The sequence below is a fragment of the Peromyscus maniculatus genome, chromosome 2 (assembly GCF_049852395.1).
Source record: "Peromyscus maniculatus bairdii isolate BWxNUB_F1_BW_parent chromosome 2, HU_Pman_BW_mat_3.1, whole genome shotgun sequence".
Lineage (NCBI taxonomy): Eukaryota > Metazoa > Chordata > Mammalia > Rodentia > Cricetidae > Peromyscus > Peromyscus maniculatus.
This window is the reverse complement of record NC_134853.1, coordinates 118,566,130-118,582,475: the sequence shown is the minus strand read 5'-3', so window position 1 is coordinate 118,582,475 and position 16,346 is coordinate 118,566,130. Positions and strand designations below refer to the sequence as shown.

At 43.3% G+C, this 16,346-nt stretch overlaps 1 protein-coding gene across 7 annotated transcripts in view; it reads right to left on the bottom strand.

Annotated features, from left to right (window-relative positions):
- Nfia (nuclear factor I A) overlaps positions 1-16,346 on the bottom strand; it is a 347,864-nt gene that overhangs the window by 51,468 nt on the left and 280,050 nt on the right. For all 7 annotated transcript variants that reach the window (XM_006974032.4, XM_042271440.2, XM_042271442.2 and 4 more), the window contains 2 exons: positions 4,995-5,173; positions 2,685-2,850 (listed from right to left, as the gene is read on the bottom strand). In XM_006974032.4, the coding sequence (XP_006974094.2) occupies positions 2,685-2,850; positions 4,995-5,173 (345 nt within the window). The remainder of the gene's footprint in view (positions 1-2,684; positions 2,851-4,994; positions 5,174-16,346) is intronic.

The following is a 16,346-nucleotide window of genomic DNA, read 5'->3' as shown; positions in this document are numbered from 1 at the left end:
AACATCAAAGGGCTGGAAGGTCTTGCTCCCTGACGGCATGCTATCCTACTGATTCCGCTTCTTGTCCGTCTATGCTTCACGGGTTTGCACGCACAGGGATCACTGTCCTACATGAACTGCCTTCAAACTTACTGTGTTGTTCATTCTCTCTCTTCCTCTTTGGAATAAAGTATAAGATCAGGATTTTTAAATCACTTTTATCCCCTGTTCTAGGTGCTGAAGCCTAGCGCTCAGAAGGGTTTTTGGCACACAGCTGATGCTCAATAACACGGATGGGGAAGAGCTTTTCTTCCAGTGGGGATGGAAGCCCACATCACCAGCTTATCAGTGAGAGTGGAACACACTGTGTGAACCACTCTCACAGGTCATGGGTCCTCTCTGTCACATTCTAAACAGTTGTACACAGTGTAACCAATGGTTCTGAACACATACAAAAATATCAAAGTTCTTGTTAGGGAAGAGCACAACTTTCTCCTCACTCCCACTTCCCTGATTTTTAAGGGGATGGGGACAGATTTTTCCTATTAAAATATACTTGTTTTACAGGCATTTCCCCCTCAGATCTGCCTTGCCCATGTTGTTCTGGTCATGCTGAAAAGTTTAGTATTAGTGCCAGAGGCAACACGCACCCTGCTCTAGGCTGGCATCCATTTGTATTTCATTATGAGATGATATTAAAAATGTTGCTTTGGCCTTTTATCTGTCCACAGCATGCCTATTATCTTACTCCCTCCTGATAACCTGCTGTGAGTGGGCAGAGGAGTTAATGCTGTTCCCATTCAAGAGGGAGTTGAGTCCTCCCTAAAGTTGGTAATAGAGGAGACCTTTGGCTTGATTTCCTGTTCTATTTTATTTTTTTTAACTGAAAAAAAATTTATTTTATTGCAAGCAATTCCACCCAAACCCCTAAATAGAAAAGTGCCTGCCACTGTTCTTTGAAACAGGCTTCAGTTTTGGATATACTGTTGGGATGCTGAACACTGAACTCAACACCCTGCCTGCCTGACACACTTCCTGCTGTAGCTGGGCTCGGAAAAGCTGCTAAGGATAAACAGGTCAAACCATCCTGCAATTTTAGTTTCTAAGGAAGCACGTGATTTAAAAAAAGCGTAAGTTTCCCTTAACTTTCCATCCATTACTAGTACTAGTTTTCCACCCCATTCCTAGCTTGCTTCTGGGATGTTCTGACAGCTCACAGCTAAGCAGCTTCCTCCCCACGTCAGTGGACACTGGTTCTCTCCTTTGCTGATGCGTGTTGGACTGAACCATCTCTTACCAGACAGGTCTATCTCCCCAAACTGCCTCTGGATCCTCAGTCTTTCTGCTGCAGAATTCATACACAATGCCATCTACTTACCCCAATAAATACTAGGTAATACTTACATCAATACGAGATAATACAGAGTTCACTCTCTGATCTATGTCCGAGAGAGATGCATGTCTCTTTAGATCCAGTGTCCCCAGAGCCAGTTCCAGTGACTATGACCTAAGTAGGGGACTGTCTTTCCTCTTTGGCTCTTTCTCTCCTGTATCCAACCCATTAATTACAACACTGAATGTAAGAAAGCCAAGAGGCCTTCTTATTTAAATGCTTGTTTATATTTACAAAACACCCCTCCACCTGTTCCCTTTCATTCAACTGCTATTACCGCTCTTCAAGTTCCTGACCTTAATACTCCTCTTTCTAACTGCGCTCACACCTTTTTCTCATTTCGGAGGAACCCGCACCGCCACCACCCCCCCCCCCCCCGCCACCCCCCGGCTCTTCCTGGGGGCACTGCCGCTGCTCCCTTCTATACTGGCATCCTCTCTAAAGGATTATGGAGGGGCCCATCGCACCACCTTTCGCGGCTAGGCTACCAGGTCACCTGGAAACCCCAGCATCACTCTTTCCGCCAGACATGAATAAAGACCGTATTTGTGTGTTCACACCTTTTATAGCCCTTCCAGCCCCTCCAGCTCCCAAACACCAAGGACTATCTGGAGAATGGCTCGCTGTTGTTGAATTCATCATTCCCATCGCACAAACAGATTTCAGAATCCTCTATTTTATGATTAAGTACTCCCAGACTGTTGAGAGAAAGTCAAAAGGTTCTCTTTCTCCATTCAGTCCTACCCTATTTCCTTCCCTTCCCCAGCCTCCTCATGTAGCTACCCCGGCTTCCAGCTCTGCCTTTTTATCAGGACCATCTCATTCTCAGCCACATTCGATGCCCATACCTTTGGATGGATACTTTGATCTAGACACTTTTTAAATATGTTATGCCTAAGGCACATAATTTTTAATCTCTCATTAAGTTTCTAGGGATAATCAAACCTTTTGTTATTAAGAATATCACAAGCAGATGCTCCTAGAACACCATGGGAATAGCATTCTCTGCAAACCACTCCAGCAATAGACACAATTTAATAGTTTGTATCTTGTTCCCAGTCCTTAGCATGTCGTTACAGCATCTTAATCCGCCACCTACACCCGATCATTTCCGTATCCGGTGTCGTCTGACAGTACATGGGAGTGGCATTCACTGTGACTTGGGCCTGGGCTCTGCCAGCTCATGCTATAGACAGAGCGGTGGGATCTGTGCCTGTTGCTAAAGCCTGCACAGCAAAGGACAAGGCTTAGGTGTGAACTCACGTGCAGAGAGCATAGTAAGGAACCGGCGCCTTGTCTCGGTCATACTTACTCGGTGAGGTGGGGGAGGCTGCACCTCCTTCTGTGGATGTGGTTGGAGGCTTGGTGTCTGGCATGGGCAGAGGCACAGGCCTGGCCATCGGTGGTGGCGGCGGCGGCGGCAACATTGGGGTGGGGAGGAATGGGTTGTGCACCTTGCCTTGACTGCTTCCATTGGGCTGCACGGGTTCGGAGAAAACACACACAAGGAAAAGAATCAACGGGTGTCAGCCATTAGCTGCTTCTGTCAAGGAAAGACTTGCTGGGTACCTGCCATGCAAATCACTAATATTCAGGCTCTTGGAAGCACATTGATCTTTGGTTCCCCAGAGTGTCACATCCAGGAGCAGTCTGGACTTGTCCATCCCTGACTAACCAACTCTTGCTCAGTGCTGTATTAGCTGCTGCTTCCACAACATTTTCATGATTGTAAAATGCTTGTTTTATACCTACATGCTAACTAGACTGAGGCATCATTCCTCTATGTGTATTTATACAGGTAAAACCATGATCATTAAATATGTACAGAAAATATATAAAATGATATTTTGTTTTCATTTCTTAAAGTTTGTCTTGTAAGACAGTTAATAAATGTATTCAATGAACAGAGGTATTTTCTTTCACATATCATATAGCATCAGGCTCGGAAACTTTAATATTTAGCGATCAGATTTCTATTAGGCAAAAATACCCCTTCTAGTTTGACTTACATCAGCAAATGCCATGGGACTCACACTTTTCTGGCTGCCTAGTGTTAGAACAGCCAAAGAACATCTTTCTAACAAAATCAAGTTTTCCTCAGAAGAGAACATGCAACATTTATTTTCAAGATCTTCAAAATAGCCTTATGGAGAGACTTGTCTCAAACGCTGTAAAATTTTGATCAAAACGCAAAACAGGGTATTTGACAGTTATATAAAATGATGTCATGACTATTAAAAAGACCATGTTGGATGTTCAGAAGTCAGACTTGGTGCCAGTGATCAGTTCAGGTTCCCATGATTTCCCAAGTGGCTTTCCATAACGAGTTACAGCCAGCAATGGCCTGTATGTAGACAGCAGCCTCAAACCAAAATTCACTCGAAGGAGGTCCCATTGTCTGGGGCTTTGAAGAAGAAACCTAGTAATTCTGCAGAAGAGGCAGGCTCACTCCTTCACTAACCAGCATCCATGGTATTTTTAGTATTTTTCCTCAGATACTGTCTGAGGCGCAGAAGGCTGCGCACTCTCACCAGTATCCTTGCCTGGGTATAGTTTCTGTGTGGACCAAAAGTCCGTAAGTGAATATTTTAGAATAAGTCAAGCAAATGAATACACAAGCAAAATGAAAAAAAAAAAGGGCACCATATCGATTTGTTGTCTAGACAGAAATGTATCTGTGAACAGATCACCAGACATTAGTCAAAGCTGCCCATTCTGGCTCAAATCTGCAGAATCAGGTCTTTCTGCAGGGGAGAAAACCGACAGAGCAGTGTGACATACCACCCTAAACCAGGCAATAAGAATTACGGCTAATCTGTGGTTTCATGCATAGATATTATGAGAAAAGGAAATAAAATATGGCTTTCTGCTGGACTTAATTTATTATTATTATTGCTATTGGCCTTGGGATACAGCTATTCATTGTAAACATATAGCTTTATATTTGTAATAAAATTTGCGATTTTATAAAATAACTTTTACTATTGGAATGCTATTTCAAATTGTGATTATTTGGTTTATTTGAGAAAAATGAAAACATTCATTTGTAGTTATTGAACATGGCTTAGTTTTATATGAAGATAAGTGGGAAAGATAACTACTCGCAGAAATAACAAACCATAATAAACTTTGCTTCTAGCATCTTGAGTTCAAGTACTGGTCAACTTGATCTAAAGTGTTAGAAGATTGTATTTTTTTTTAAAAAAACCCATCAACTTGGTTGATCTGAAACATCTGTCCCCTTCTGCTCCCTACCTCTCTCTACTACCCCAAATCATTACTTAAAATTATTCAGTCTTTCTATTTTGTTAACTATATGATCCTGGGGTTAGAATGCAGGAGGTGGAACTCAGAAGGTTACACAGTTCACTCTCCAGACAATTTATATCCATAAGCTGGACAGTTGCAAACTTAACACAAACCTTGTTTTTAAACCCTGGCCAATCACTCTCACAGCAAGTTAACTTTCCCACAATCTAGAATAAATCTGACGTTTGCCTGCAGTCAGTCAGCATGACATTAGAACACAAAATCACGTGGTCATAAAGGGTCTTCTTGATATTTTTACATTTGGCTAGCATTTCTAGAGAAATAGGAAAAAATAAAAAAAAAGTTTCCTTACATTGAGGAAGCCCACCTGTCCAGCTTGCTGACCAGCATCAGGGCAGACAAGCTGGACAAACTCTTTCAGCGTCTCCTGAGGGTGGTAGCGGATGGCTGGGTGTGAGAAATAAGGCCCAGGCTGCTGGATGATGGGTGATGTCGGAAAGTGGAGAGTCGATGGCGTTGCATGTGGACTTGCTGCAGGAGACAAAACAAAACAGAACACGTCAGGGCTGTGGAGAACCCTGCTTTGCCACAGCTGAACCAAACTCAGCCTCCTTTTTTTTTTTTTCCTTCCACTTCTTCTCCTGGAAGAAAATGTTGCTCATGTGACAGGATGTAGCGCTGGACAGTTCTGATGGATTTTCTCTTTTAAGGCTCTAAGACAAACATGGAGGTTAGAGCAGGATCGAGTTTCACGTTGCCTCTCGATGTTCAGTGGACGTGAGTTATAAAGGCATTAATAATCCTTGTTGAAGATGAAGATTATTCATTACCTTAAGAGCCTTTTTAATGAAGCAAGCAATAAAAAATGTATTTGGTAGATTAGACCTGATTTAACCGACATTACATTTGACAAATTCTACTTTGCACATATGGATCCCCTTTCATGCTGAGCTACCCATAGATAATAATTCATTGTTAAAGCTCTTACACTCCTTTCAAGGAAATTTCTAGGGACTAATTCAGGCCTAGAGTTTTTTGAAGTCTGTAGTAAATGATCACGTAATGAACCCATGCAATTTGGGTGCCTCACTTTACAGTGGAAGGTTTATGTTGCATTTTTCTCTGTTGCCCTTTCAAAGCTAAAGCAGCGACAGGCTGAGTAGGCAGGAACTTTGTGAAAGGTTGCTTCTCTGCCATAAATCTGATAAGAGATTCAGACAACGACTCCTTTATATTCGAACCCTGATAAATATCATTTGTACAAGATTACATTAGATAAAAAAGCGTATGCGAGATCTTAATAATTTTTCCAGGAATGCTTTTGTCCTTGAATTGGAGAGATGATGGCCAAGACCTGCCAGAGGATAAGGGCTTCGTGTGAGGGGGCTGATAACACTTAGCCCAAGTCCAAGCATACCAGAAAAGACTCCAGACAGGGGATACATATTCTCTCCCCGCTTTTATAGTTTAAATCTTTACACTGAAGGGACCCCTACAAAGAGAAACACAGAAGTGCTCAGTTTTAGAGAATGTGACTTTCTGAATACCAAGAGAAATTCATAATATTGAAGAGAATCAAGTTCAGTAGGCTCTTCCTTTCTTCCACCATCCATCCCACTGGAATGGCTAAGAATGCATGCCTACTGTTACTGGGGTCTCTTGAAGATTAGGTTTATATATATATATAAAATAAAGGGCTAGGGCTTTGTGGGTCAGAGCAACCCTTGTAGTTTCTAGAGTAGAAATGTGGGCTGGAGTAGAAGCAGGCCACCAATACAGGCTTGCAGATATTCAAGTAAGTCATTGTTTGCAGGAAACTTGAATTCATTCAATAAAAATTCACAGGCTTCCATTATGGTTTCAAGAGACAAAATTGGGCTAAACCAGAAAAAGTTTTCCTCTTCACCATACAACTGAGGACATCACAAACATCTATTGGAATCAGAATTTTCTGCACTTCCCCTCTCCCAGCTTGGAAGACAGCTTTTCTATCCACTTAGTCACTCACTCCATATACTCAGAACTGAGTGTGACACCTGATAAATATTTGCTGGTTGCACACTCACTGGCTGACTAAAGGCGTACAAAAAATAAGAAAAATAACCATAAAACTTGCCAAGGACAAAATAATATTTTTGTTTCCTGATAACGAGTCAGAGAACATGGAAGAAAAATGATTGAGAGTTAAGACTGTATACAATAAAATTAAATCCTGGAATTCATTATTATCTTGGAGTGAAAACTCAGAAGCTAAAGAGTTAAATGCTCCTGGACTGCTCTTCTCCTTTTGTGCTACTGTATTTAAAAAAATGAAAGGATTTTTTTCTTCCTCTAGCGTGATGTAGTTGTCTCTGCTGGTAACAAGAAACGTTGACCAGAGCCCTGTTTTTGACAGAATCATTTCTAGTTAGCATTGCAGGTGTTATTTCTCAAATGAGGGTAGGAACGTACTGAGCTGAACAAAATTATAGACTCAACTGGTGCAGCACGTCAAACACAAAGTGGGAACTCCATTGTCAAGAGCCCTGTGAGACTGACCTTGACCACAAAGTGGCATTGCCTCAGGTTCTCACAGAAAGTGATGAGTGGCTCTGAGATAAGGAATCCTGGGAGCCAACAAGAGTATGCTGCCCGAAGTAAACCACTGGCTTGAGCGAAGATTAAGTAGATAAAAGTTAAAGAAGTAATTCACCAGCACCACGCACTCACTCCGTGAATTGTTAATAAACATCACTGAACTTATTTTATTAAAGACGTAAAAGAAAATCATTAGCAGTGTAAATTTAGACTTTAATTTCTTTATTACATTTTAGCAATGGCAATTTACTCATCTTTTCCTTATGGTGCAGAATTCAGTGCAAACCTAAGAATATATGGTACTGTATAGAATTAATTCTATAATGACTGATTGATTAGGAACAATTAATTCTTAATTAATTCCAGGAAGTCATCTGGCCTGAAGTTCTAAATCAGACATCTGCTGAGTCTGCATTTCTGCGGCTGTCCTCTTCAAGCCTCTTTTCTCTTGCTGGGGATAGAGTTAGCCGTTCACTGTAGAGATGGAAGCGGGTGGTTCTAGAACATGACCTTTAATTTCCTCAGAGAAAAACTGGTTATAGACGTCTTAAAAGATCTGTGGATTACTATTGGATCCCTGGTGTTTCTCTGGATAATCTTCATCTTCTACTGGACACCCAGGCCCATTAAAAGTCCAGAGCTAAGATTTAATCTTAGCTTTTTCTTGCTTCCTCCTCTCTACTACTTTTTTCTTTCCTTTTATCTTGGATTTGATGTTCTAAGTGTACCTAATTTTTTATCTAAGTTGTCTCAAATCATTTTAGAAGGAGTCACTGGAGCTAAATCAATCAAACAATTAATTCATTAAATGTTCTTTGCGATGGCTAGAGCGAGCTGTATGGAAGAGAAACTACCATGATGAAGCTGGCATGATGTTAATGGAATGCACAGAGTGCTATGAGTCCAAATTTTTGATGAAGACAAACATCTCTTATAGATGTGTGTTTGTGTGTGTGTGTGACTAGTTGACACAATAAAAAATTACAGTACATTATGTAAATGCATATTTAGGTCCTTTAAAATGTGCATTATTTACTTGAGAGTCAATAAAGCCTTTTCTCCTGTGGTTACAGTTTATTGAAGAGCATCCATCTGAATCCATGTTGATGTTCATATAATACTGCAAATTAAAAGATACCACCCAATTGGCTGCTTCTGGGGTCTAGTGCTCTCGGTACCCCGGGCCAGGAGCAACACAGTGTCTGTCGGGAACACTCCACTCTGAATGGCTCTCACTACTAGCTTAACTGCTAGCTAGCAGCCAGCCTGGTTTACAGCAACAACTTGGGCTTTTCATGGGAATGCAAATAGGATGGAGAGGGGGGAAGTGGGACAGGTGTCTCTCACTGTGGTGGCCCAAACTAAGTCACCACAAACACATTCAGAAACAGGACTCCCTAAGAGTCCAGGAATCACTTACGGTCAGGCAGATTGGCCTGGTCTCCCTCCTCCCCAGACTCCAGAACTTTGTAATTGTTTAAAGTTATCTCTCTTAATTTGAAGAAGAAGGCTAAAAGTCCTCAACTAAACACATGTTTAACTAAAAACCACTTCCTCCTTTTAAACCAGAATTGACCAAGACTGGGGAGGAGAAGGCCAAGGCCATTACTGTGCAGCAGGACACGTGATCTGACAATGATGCACAGCCTCACAGCCCAGTGGAAGGAGGAGACCTTATGGACACACACTTGAGCTGTGTGCATGTGACCACGGACCACATAAATGAAACGGCACTGGGGTGGGTGGCCAGACCTTGTATCTTCATGCTTTATTAACATCTGAGAAAAGGAAGCCATTTCTCCTCACCATTTCCAAGGGGTCTTCTGAAGACCAACCTTAGAAATTCTAAGACCACATCCCCCTTTCCTAAAGCCCAGACATGATGTGCTGAACCATGTTATTCCATTCAGCCCCGCCACTGCCCTTATCGATTTACTCCTCACCTGGGAACCACTGTAGACTCTCACAGCTTACACAGACATTAATTAGCTTTCCTTTTTGGCACCAGCCACCAGATCCTAGCCTGTCCTAGGAGAGGTTCCACAGGGAAACTGTCCTGAGGTGACAGAGCCACAAAAATCTCCACCTCCTTTGAGTGCAGCATACTTGAAGTCAGAGTCTTCTGTGCTAGCAAGAATGAAGGGCACCCCCCCCCAGTCCAGAATCTGCAAAGTGTCATGGTTTTCCCATTAATCATGAGGGGCAACAGGTGAGGCTCCAAGTTGTTTCTTCTGCTGAACTGTCACAGGAATTGCTACCCGTTCATCTGCAGGAGCTAGATGTGCTCTTTTCAGAGAAAGAGCGGCTTTGAGAATTTCTGACTACTCTTGCTTAGAAGTAACCACCCCCCACCCCAAGGCAAAACTCAAAAGGAGAAGAAATCATCAGAAAAAAAAAATCCCACCTAAAACCAAAAAGCCTTCCACAAGGGCAAACGGAAGTTGTATTGTTTGGGTTGTCAACTACTGAGCTTCTTAAGAAATTCTAAACCAACACTATACAACCCCGCTGCAGCCTACCTGAAGCTGAGAAATCTATCTTAATGGCCCACAGCAATAATTGATAAATCATGCATGAACCAGGCCTGCCATTTACGAAAGCTGAGAAGTTTGGAGCTGTGTGATTTATGTTCCCAGACACAGGGAGGGAGGAATTGGAACTGGCACTCAGGCCCTTAGGAGGTTGAGCCTTTTCTAAGTAACAAAGTGTGTGACTCAAAGCAAGCAAAGGTTCTTCAAATTTTTCCAAGACTCTCAGTCCATACCCTGCATGTCATCGAGAAGCATGTGAAAGGCACAGGAGAAAGCATCGCATTGCACAAGTCTTTGCAAAACAGCAGCATTTTTCTAGGAATGCTGCAGATGTGGTAACAGTATGCTACCGCAGGGTTCCGCGCTGGTGATAAAAAAGTGACTCTACTTGAATTAAAGGCATCTTCTGACTGGAGATCAGAATGTGTGTCTCTTGGAAAAACAGATCTCCCCTCTGCCAACAAAGAGAGGCCAATTTTGTTTTACATTCTTATCTTCATCCATTTTTAACTATATAAAAATCCGAGTTTCTCTTGATTCCACAAAGTTGTTCTTTGACCTTCACAGGCCCGCTGTGGCTCCCATGTGACCTCTCCCTCCTATATCATACAAATAATAAATAAATAATAAATAAAAGTCACAGCTTCTGGAGAAAAAAGTTCTGAGTTTCTCAAAAGCTCTGGGTTCTGGTTTAGCGCCGGAAGGCAGACTCCCAGTCTGTAGAGGCTATTTTGAAGGTCTGTGGTAATATTCAACTCCATGCTTACAGAAGCGGCCGTAGACATGCCATTAACAAAAGGGTGAGACTATGTTCAACAAAATCTTATTTCAAAATACAGGCTAGGCCTGGATTTGCCCCAGCACAGACTCATGTGATTCCATGCATCCTTGACACGCTCTCACGCTGCAGCGGCACCTGTCAGTTACTTCTTCCGCTGTCTTCTTTACAAGCCATTTGTGAAGCCCCAGTTTTTTGATGCTTCCCAGGCTATCAGAATGTCTTCCATGCCTCCATGAATGCTCCCCTGCTTCTGCCTTTTCAGTTATTCAGCACACCTTGGCCTTGGTGGATGCCCCCATCCATGTCATGCCAAGTTAAGCGTAAAAGTCAGAAAGGTGATGTGGGATAGGACCCCACGGGTGCTGGCATAATAGACAAGTGTTTGGCCCATGTGGCTCGCGTCCTGGAACCCTGAGGAAGGGCAGTGAGGGAATGAAGGAAGGACAGGTACATGGACACACACACAGGAAATCTGGGATCGCATGGGATCTGCGACCACGTCACCATGTTTATTAGGTACCGTACAGCGGGAGGGCCTAGCTAATCGGAGTAAGAGGTCTCTGTGGGCCAGCAGTCTCAGGCTGTAAACATCTGGGAGGAAGCTGCAGTTGCTAGTCTTTGCACCCGCTGACCAGTTGTTCATAGACACGTGTACGGCTCTGGTGGAAAGCTTTGCCATTTGTACTGAGCCTCATCTAGGCAAGGCTTTGCCGCTTCTGTGGGGCTAAGGCATTGGAGCCCTCCACAGGCTGTGCCCACGTCAACCACGCACATTCGTTCAGGACTTCACTCTCTCAGGGCTCCCTCCACTCCCTCCACATGGGCTTCCGGTTTAGCCCCACCACTGGCTACTCCAATTCTAGCTATAGTTTCTGAACCTCTCTCTGATTCTACTTGCCATCTCTATAATGGAGGCTAATACCACGTAGATTACACAAGAATGTGTATGGGGCACACAATGCATTTTCTGACCCCACAATGGTCAACAAACAGCCTCTGGTATTGGTATCACCATCGCAGAAAAGGATGCTTGGGGGCAATAAGGAAACTGGAGTTTATTCCCGTGTTCTCAGGTCAGTTCTGGCTGTGCACAGATTGTACCACAGAAGGGGGAAGGGTGGTGGAGTAAAAATTTCCTGTTCTCTGCCTATCTCCACACGCACGAATATGTGAACATTAAGAGAGTAGCAACAGCATGGGTATGACATAAGGATCTTAGAACGAATTTTGCAAACAACAAAATGCAAATTCAATATTAGCAGTGGCAATACCTTTGATCTTACAGTAAAACAACTACATTCAAAAACCTGAAATGCTTCTTTTTTGACCAATGATGTTTTAAATAGCTACTCTTGCCTAAAACTCAGACTGAGACAACCTAGATGTTTAGAATTACTTGGCCATCTTGCCAAAGACATTTTTCTACTTAGAACTCAGACCTTGGGTGTTAATTCTGACTGTTCACACTGGCCTTTTCTTTTACCATGGAGACACATCTGTCACTCAGACCACCTTCTGACCTATCCAGATTCTTCGCAGGCTTTTACAGAGTTACATGGAAACCTTCATCACTCCCTTGAAAGGCCACAAGGTGTATGCTAGTTAGACAGTTAGCACAGACTTACTACAAGAGAGGCTTTTCTAGGACCAAGGGTATATTTTGGGAAAGCTTTCTATTTAGACAGAAACCTAGGTGTTAGTTTAGTTTCTGCTTCTATATGGCTTACAAGGATAGGCAAAGTCCCTTTCCTCTGGCTCTCTCATTTCAAAACAGGATTTGAACAAAATACTTACTGAGGCCCGTCCACTTTAAATTTGGGTGGGTGTATGGAATTTAGTATCTAGAATCATGTTTACAAATAACTCAGCCCAACTAGTTCATGGTAATCACATTAAAATCTAGAAGCCTGGAAAACATGTCATTTAAAAGAACATATTTTTAAAATAAGCTACAGGGCACATCTGGACTGTTGGCTAGAGTATTCAGAGTTTTATAGACATGGAGTATGCTAGTTAAGGTCTAACACAGAGTCCCGGATTTTCTCCTGACAGGATTTCTGAAATGACCATATTCTCGCACTAACTGCGTAAGCTACCAGGGTGGCTGATGTGAAATGTGTTCAAACAGCATCTAACAGCTGTGGCTATCGCAGATATGAAGAGTGAGAATTTGATAGGCAAAGTTGACAGGAATCCAGTTCCATGAAGGGAACTTGGACTTCTATGTAAAGCACAAGTGAGACTACGAGACAAGAGATGAAGAACGACAAACACATCAAAACAATTATTTTGGGGGAAAAAAAACCCACCACAGAAGGGATGATTATGTGGTTAACAGAAGCAGGATGGAATCTCCTGAGGTCCAAGACCACTGGCGTGCTGCAAGCAAATTTCAGCACCCACACCTGTGACGAAGTTATGGCTGCACAGACGACAGGTGTTGGGACTGGTGCTGTTTGCAAGTCTTTCTCTACATTAAATACAAAGCAAGGAGCCATGTTTACACAAAGCAAGCCAAGATCCCTGTGCTGGTTGGTATTTTCGTCAACGGCACACAAGCTAGAGTCATCTGGGAAGAGGGAACTTCACTGAGAAGATGTTTCCATTGTACTGACCTGTGGATCATACCTGTGGAACATCTTGATTAATTTTTGAGACCCCTAGATCCAACCCACTGTGAATAGTGCCCCCCCCCCCCGCCCCGCTCTGAGCAGTCCTGGGGTGTGTAAGAAAGCCGAGGTAGTCAGGGAAGCAAGCCAGTAAACAGAACTCTCCCACGGTCTCTGCTTTAGTTCCTGCCTTAAGGTTCCTGCTCTGACTTCACACAAAGATGGACTGTAAGCTCTAAGATGACATAAACCTTTTCCTCTCCAAGTCACTTTTGGTCCAGGTGTTTTATCACAGCCATAGAAAGCACACCGAGGCAGGCCTAGAACTTCAAAGCCAAGGGTAATCTTTAGCACTTCTCTCCACGAACCATCAGGCTGATCGCACTTTCAGATGGTGCTGTTGAATCTGATCAGCAAAGATCACCTCTGAGTGCCCTCCTGATTTTGAAGTCTTTTTAGTCATCTTGCAGAATTAGAGTATCTCTTGCTAATGTTAGTAGCGTTTACTCAAGGGGAGGAAGAGTTAGTCCAGCATGTAAAGTCTGGTAGCATCTGGCTCTGGTGTCCACTACTTGGTGCCAGCCTCCCCTGGCCCTCCTTTCCCCTTGTGGACCTGCTCTGCTCTGTATGGGTTTTAGAAAGCAACCACTATGGATTAAAACTGTTCCTTCCTTGCTAATGTGCACAAAGCAACTTAAACTTTCTAAACTGACCCATTTGTTTTTGTAATAACACCAATTAGAAGACTGTTGTGAGGGGAAGAATGAATGTATAGAGGTATAGTAGACCTAGTCATTCAACAAACATACTGAGAATCTACTACATGATAAAGAGTATGTTAGCTAGATTTGGAGTACTTATTATCCTTCAGATATCTTTAGGAATGAGATATAGGAAATGTAATCCAGAATATACAGTGGGACCAGGAAACCGACACTCAAGAGTGTTTACAAATGAAGCTGCAGGTCTGCCTTGGCTTCAATGAGAAACGTCCTCCATAGGTCCATGGATTTGAACACTTGGTCTCCAGTAGGTGGCGATGTTATAGAAGGTTGTAGAACCTTAGGAGGAATAGAGCTGCTGGAGAAAGCACTTGACTGGGAGGCAGACTTGGAGGGTTTATAGCCTCCTATCACTGTGTGTGAAAATGTGGTCAGTCAGTTTCTTGCTCCTGTTGCCCTGCCATGTCTTCTCCTTCATGATGCACTCTGTCCCTCTGGAGTCTAAATAAACCCTTTCTTACTTAAGCTGCTTTTGGTTATGGTATTTCACCACAGCAACAGGGAAGTAATAACCCAAGGTTCACAGCATGAACTAAAGATGGCTTTCTAAGCTCGGGTTTGACTTGTGCTCTGCAAGTGCTAAGTGCAGAGACAAGCCCAGGGCTGGAGAGGGTTGCTGGTTACTGCCTAGCATCTCAGCTCCTCCTCCCTCTTGTAATGTAAGGCATTGTTTTTGCCTGCTCAGCTGTCTGCATCCTTTCTTCTGTAAGTGGAGGTCTAACATTTCTTTGGAGAGCTTTTCTCCCTCAGCCTCAGGTTATGTGGTTAGTAACCCCGACACCTGGCTCTGATGGTGGTTAGAAAACTCAAACTATACAACAAGATATCCCGTTATCTTTTAGATATGAAGATTGTTTAAAAGGTGATCAAATGGCCCCAGTTAGGCCAATGAGAGCCATGGGCATCCAATGGTAGCTGCTCTTCTAGATCCAATGGAGACAAGTGATTCTTTCTCCCTTTGGATTAAGTTGGTAGGTAAGTGTAACGTTGCTCATGCTTTGTGTGCTACAACACGAGGAGATGAAGCCTGTGAATGGGACTTACAGTGACAGGAGCAGAAGAGGGAAGTTATGATCTGGGAACCTGATCTGTGTCCACTTGAAGCCACGCACCCATAGGTCAGTTGCTGAACCTAACCCATGGTCTTCTTTGGCCAGTCAGTGGAAGGTTAAGCAATTTGGTTGGAATTCTTAAACAAGAGCCTTCATTAACATATCTCCAGTTCACTCTCAAGAATTTAACAATTAAGCAATTCTTATTATAGCGCTCAGGAATTTGGGGGTTTGGGATGATCTAGTGACATCCCCTAACATGACAATGTTTTCTGTGTCAACAGAAGGTGCCCAAAGAACCTGATGGACACAGACTCCAATCTCCACCCACAGCTCAGGAGGTAAGGGTGCTGTTCTTAGGTTCTTCCAGCATCCGCTCATTAATGTTATCTCAGTTGCAGCAATGATTGTTCTGTTAGGTAGAAAGGCAGGGGTGGTCTTCTGAACTTGACCATTTGGGCCTCCATTGTCGATGGCAGATGAAGGCTCAAGGATTGTGGGCTGAATCGACTCTGTAAGCAGCAGATCCCGATGAACAAAGATTCTTCCCCCTTTAGCAAGAGCCATGGATAAAGGAGAGCTTGTCTAGGCGAAGCCTCTGTCTGCCAAGGGTTGGGTCACCTGCTCCACTGCGGAGTCCAGGATTCTTCCACAAGAGTGGGGGCATAGGGTCTGGGTCTGCTCACTTCCTCAAGACCATCTTTGTTTTCCCGCTTGTTCTAGATTTACTTCTACATCAGCAAGAGCAGATGGAAAGCGGGGGCAGAAGGGTGGGAGACCACTTCAAGAGAGTGAAGGAGGTTCTGAATGCAAGAGGGAGCCTGAGTAAAAGGGACACTTACTGGACACAGACTGTGTTCCAAGCCCGTCCTTACACAGGGCATTTTACTCCTTCTCCCATTGATGATTATATGAAAATGGGAACACAAGGGCCCACTGAGGACCAATGACCTGCCCAGGCTTACCCAGAGCCACATGGCTTGGTAGAACCTGAATTCTGTTGTGGCCAATTCTACTGCCAGGCATAGCTCCTTCCTAGATAATCTCTGCTTCTCTTTAAATGACCTTTTCAGAGGTCAGCTTTATTTCCCTTTAGAGTTTTTGTCCCAGACCCCCTTAGGATTGAAGTAGAAACAGGCAGGTCTGATGTTCTCACATGCACATGTCCTTTTCACATAAGAAAACTGAACTCTTTGAGAGAGGTAGAGAAGCAACTGACATTTACTATAAAGAAACGGCAAACAATGGATGTAAATTTTCTGTGGAACTACAACTTTCCAAATCACGTGGGTGACTAAATGCCCTGTTGGTGCTCCCGACACAAAGGATGCAGCCTGGAAACATGACTCTCAGTGTTCCTGCAGCCATGTGG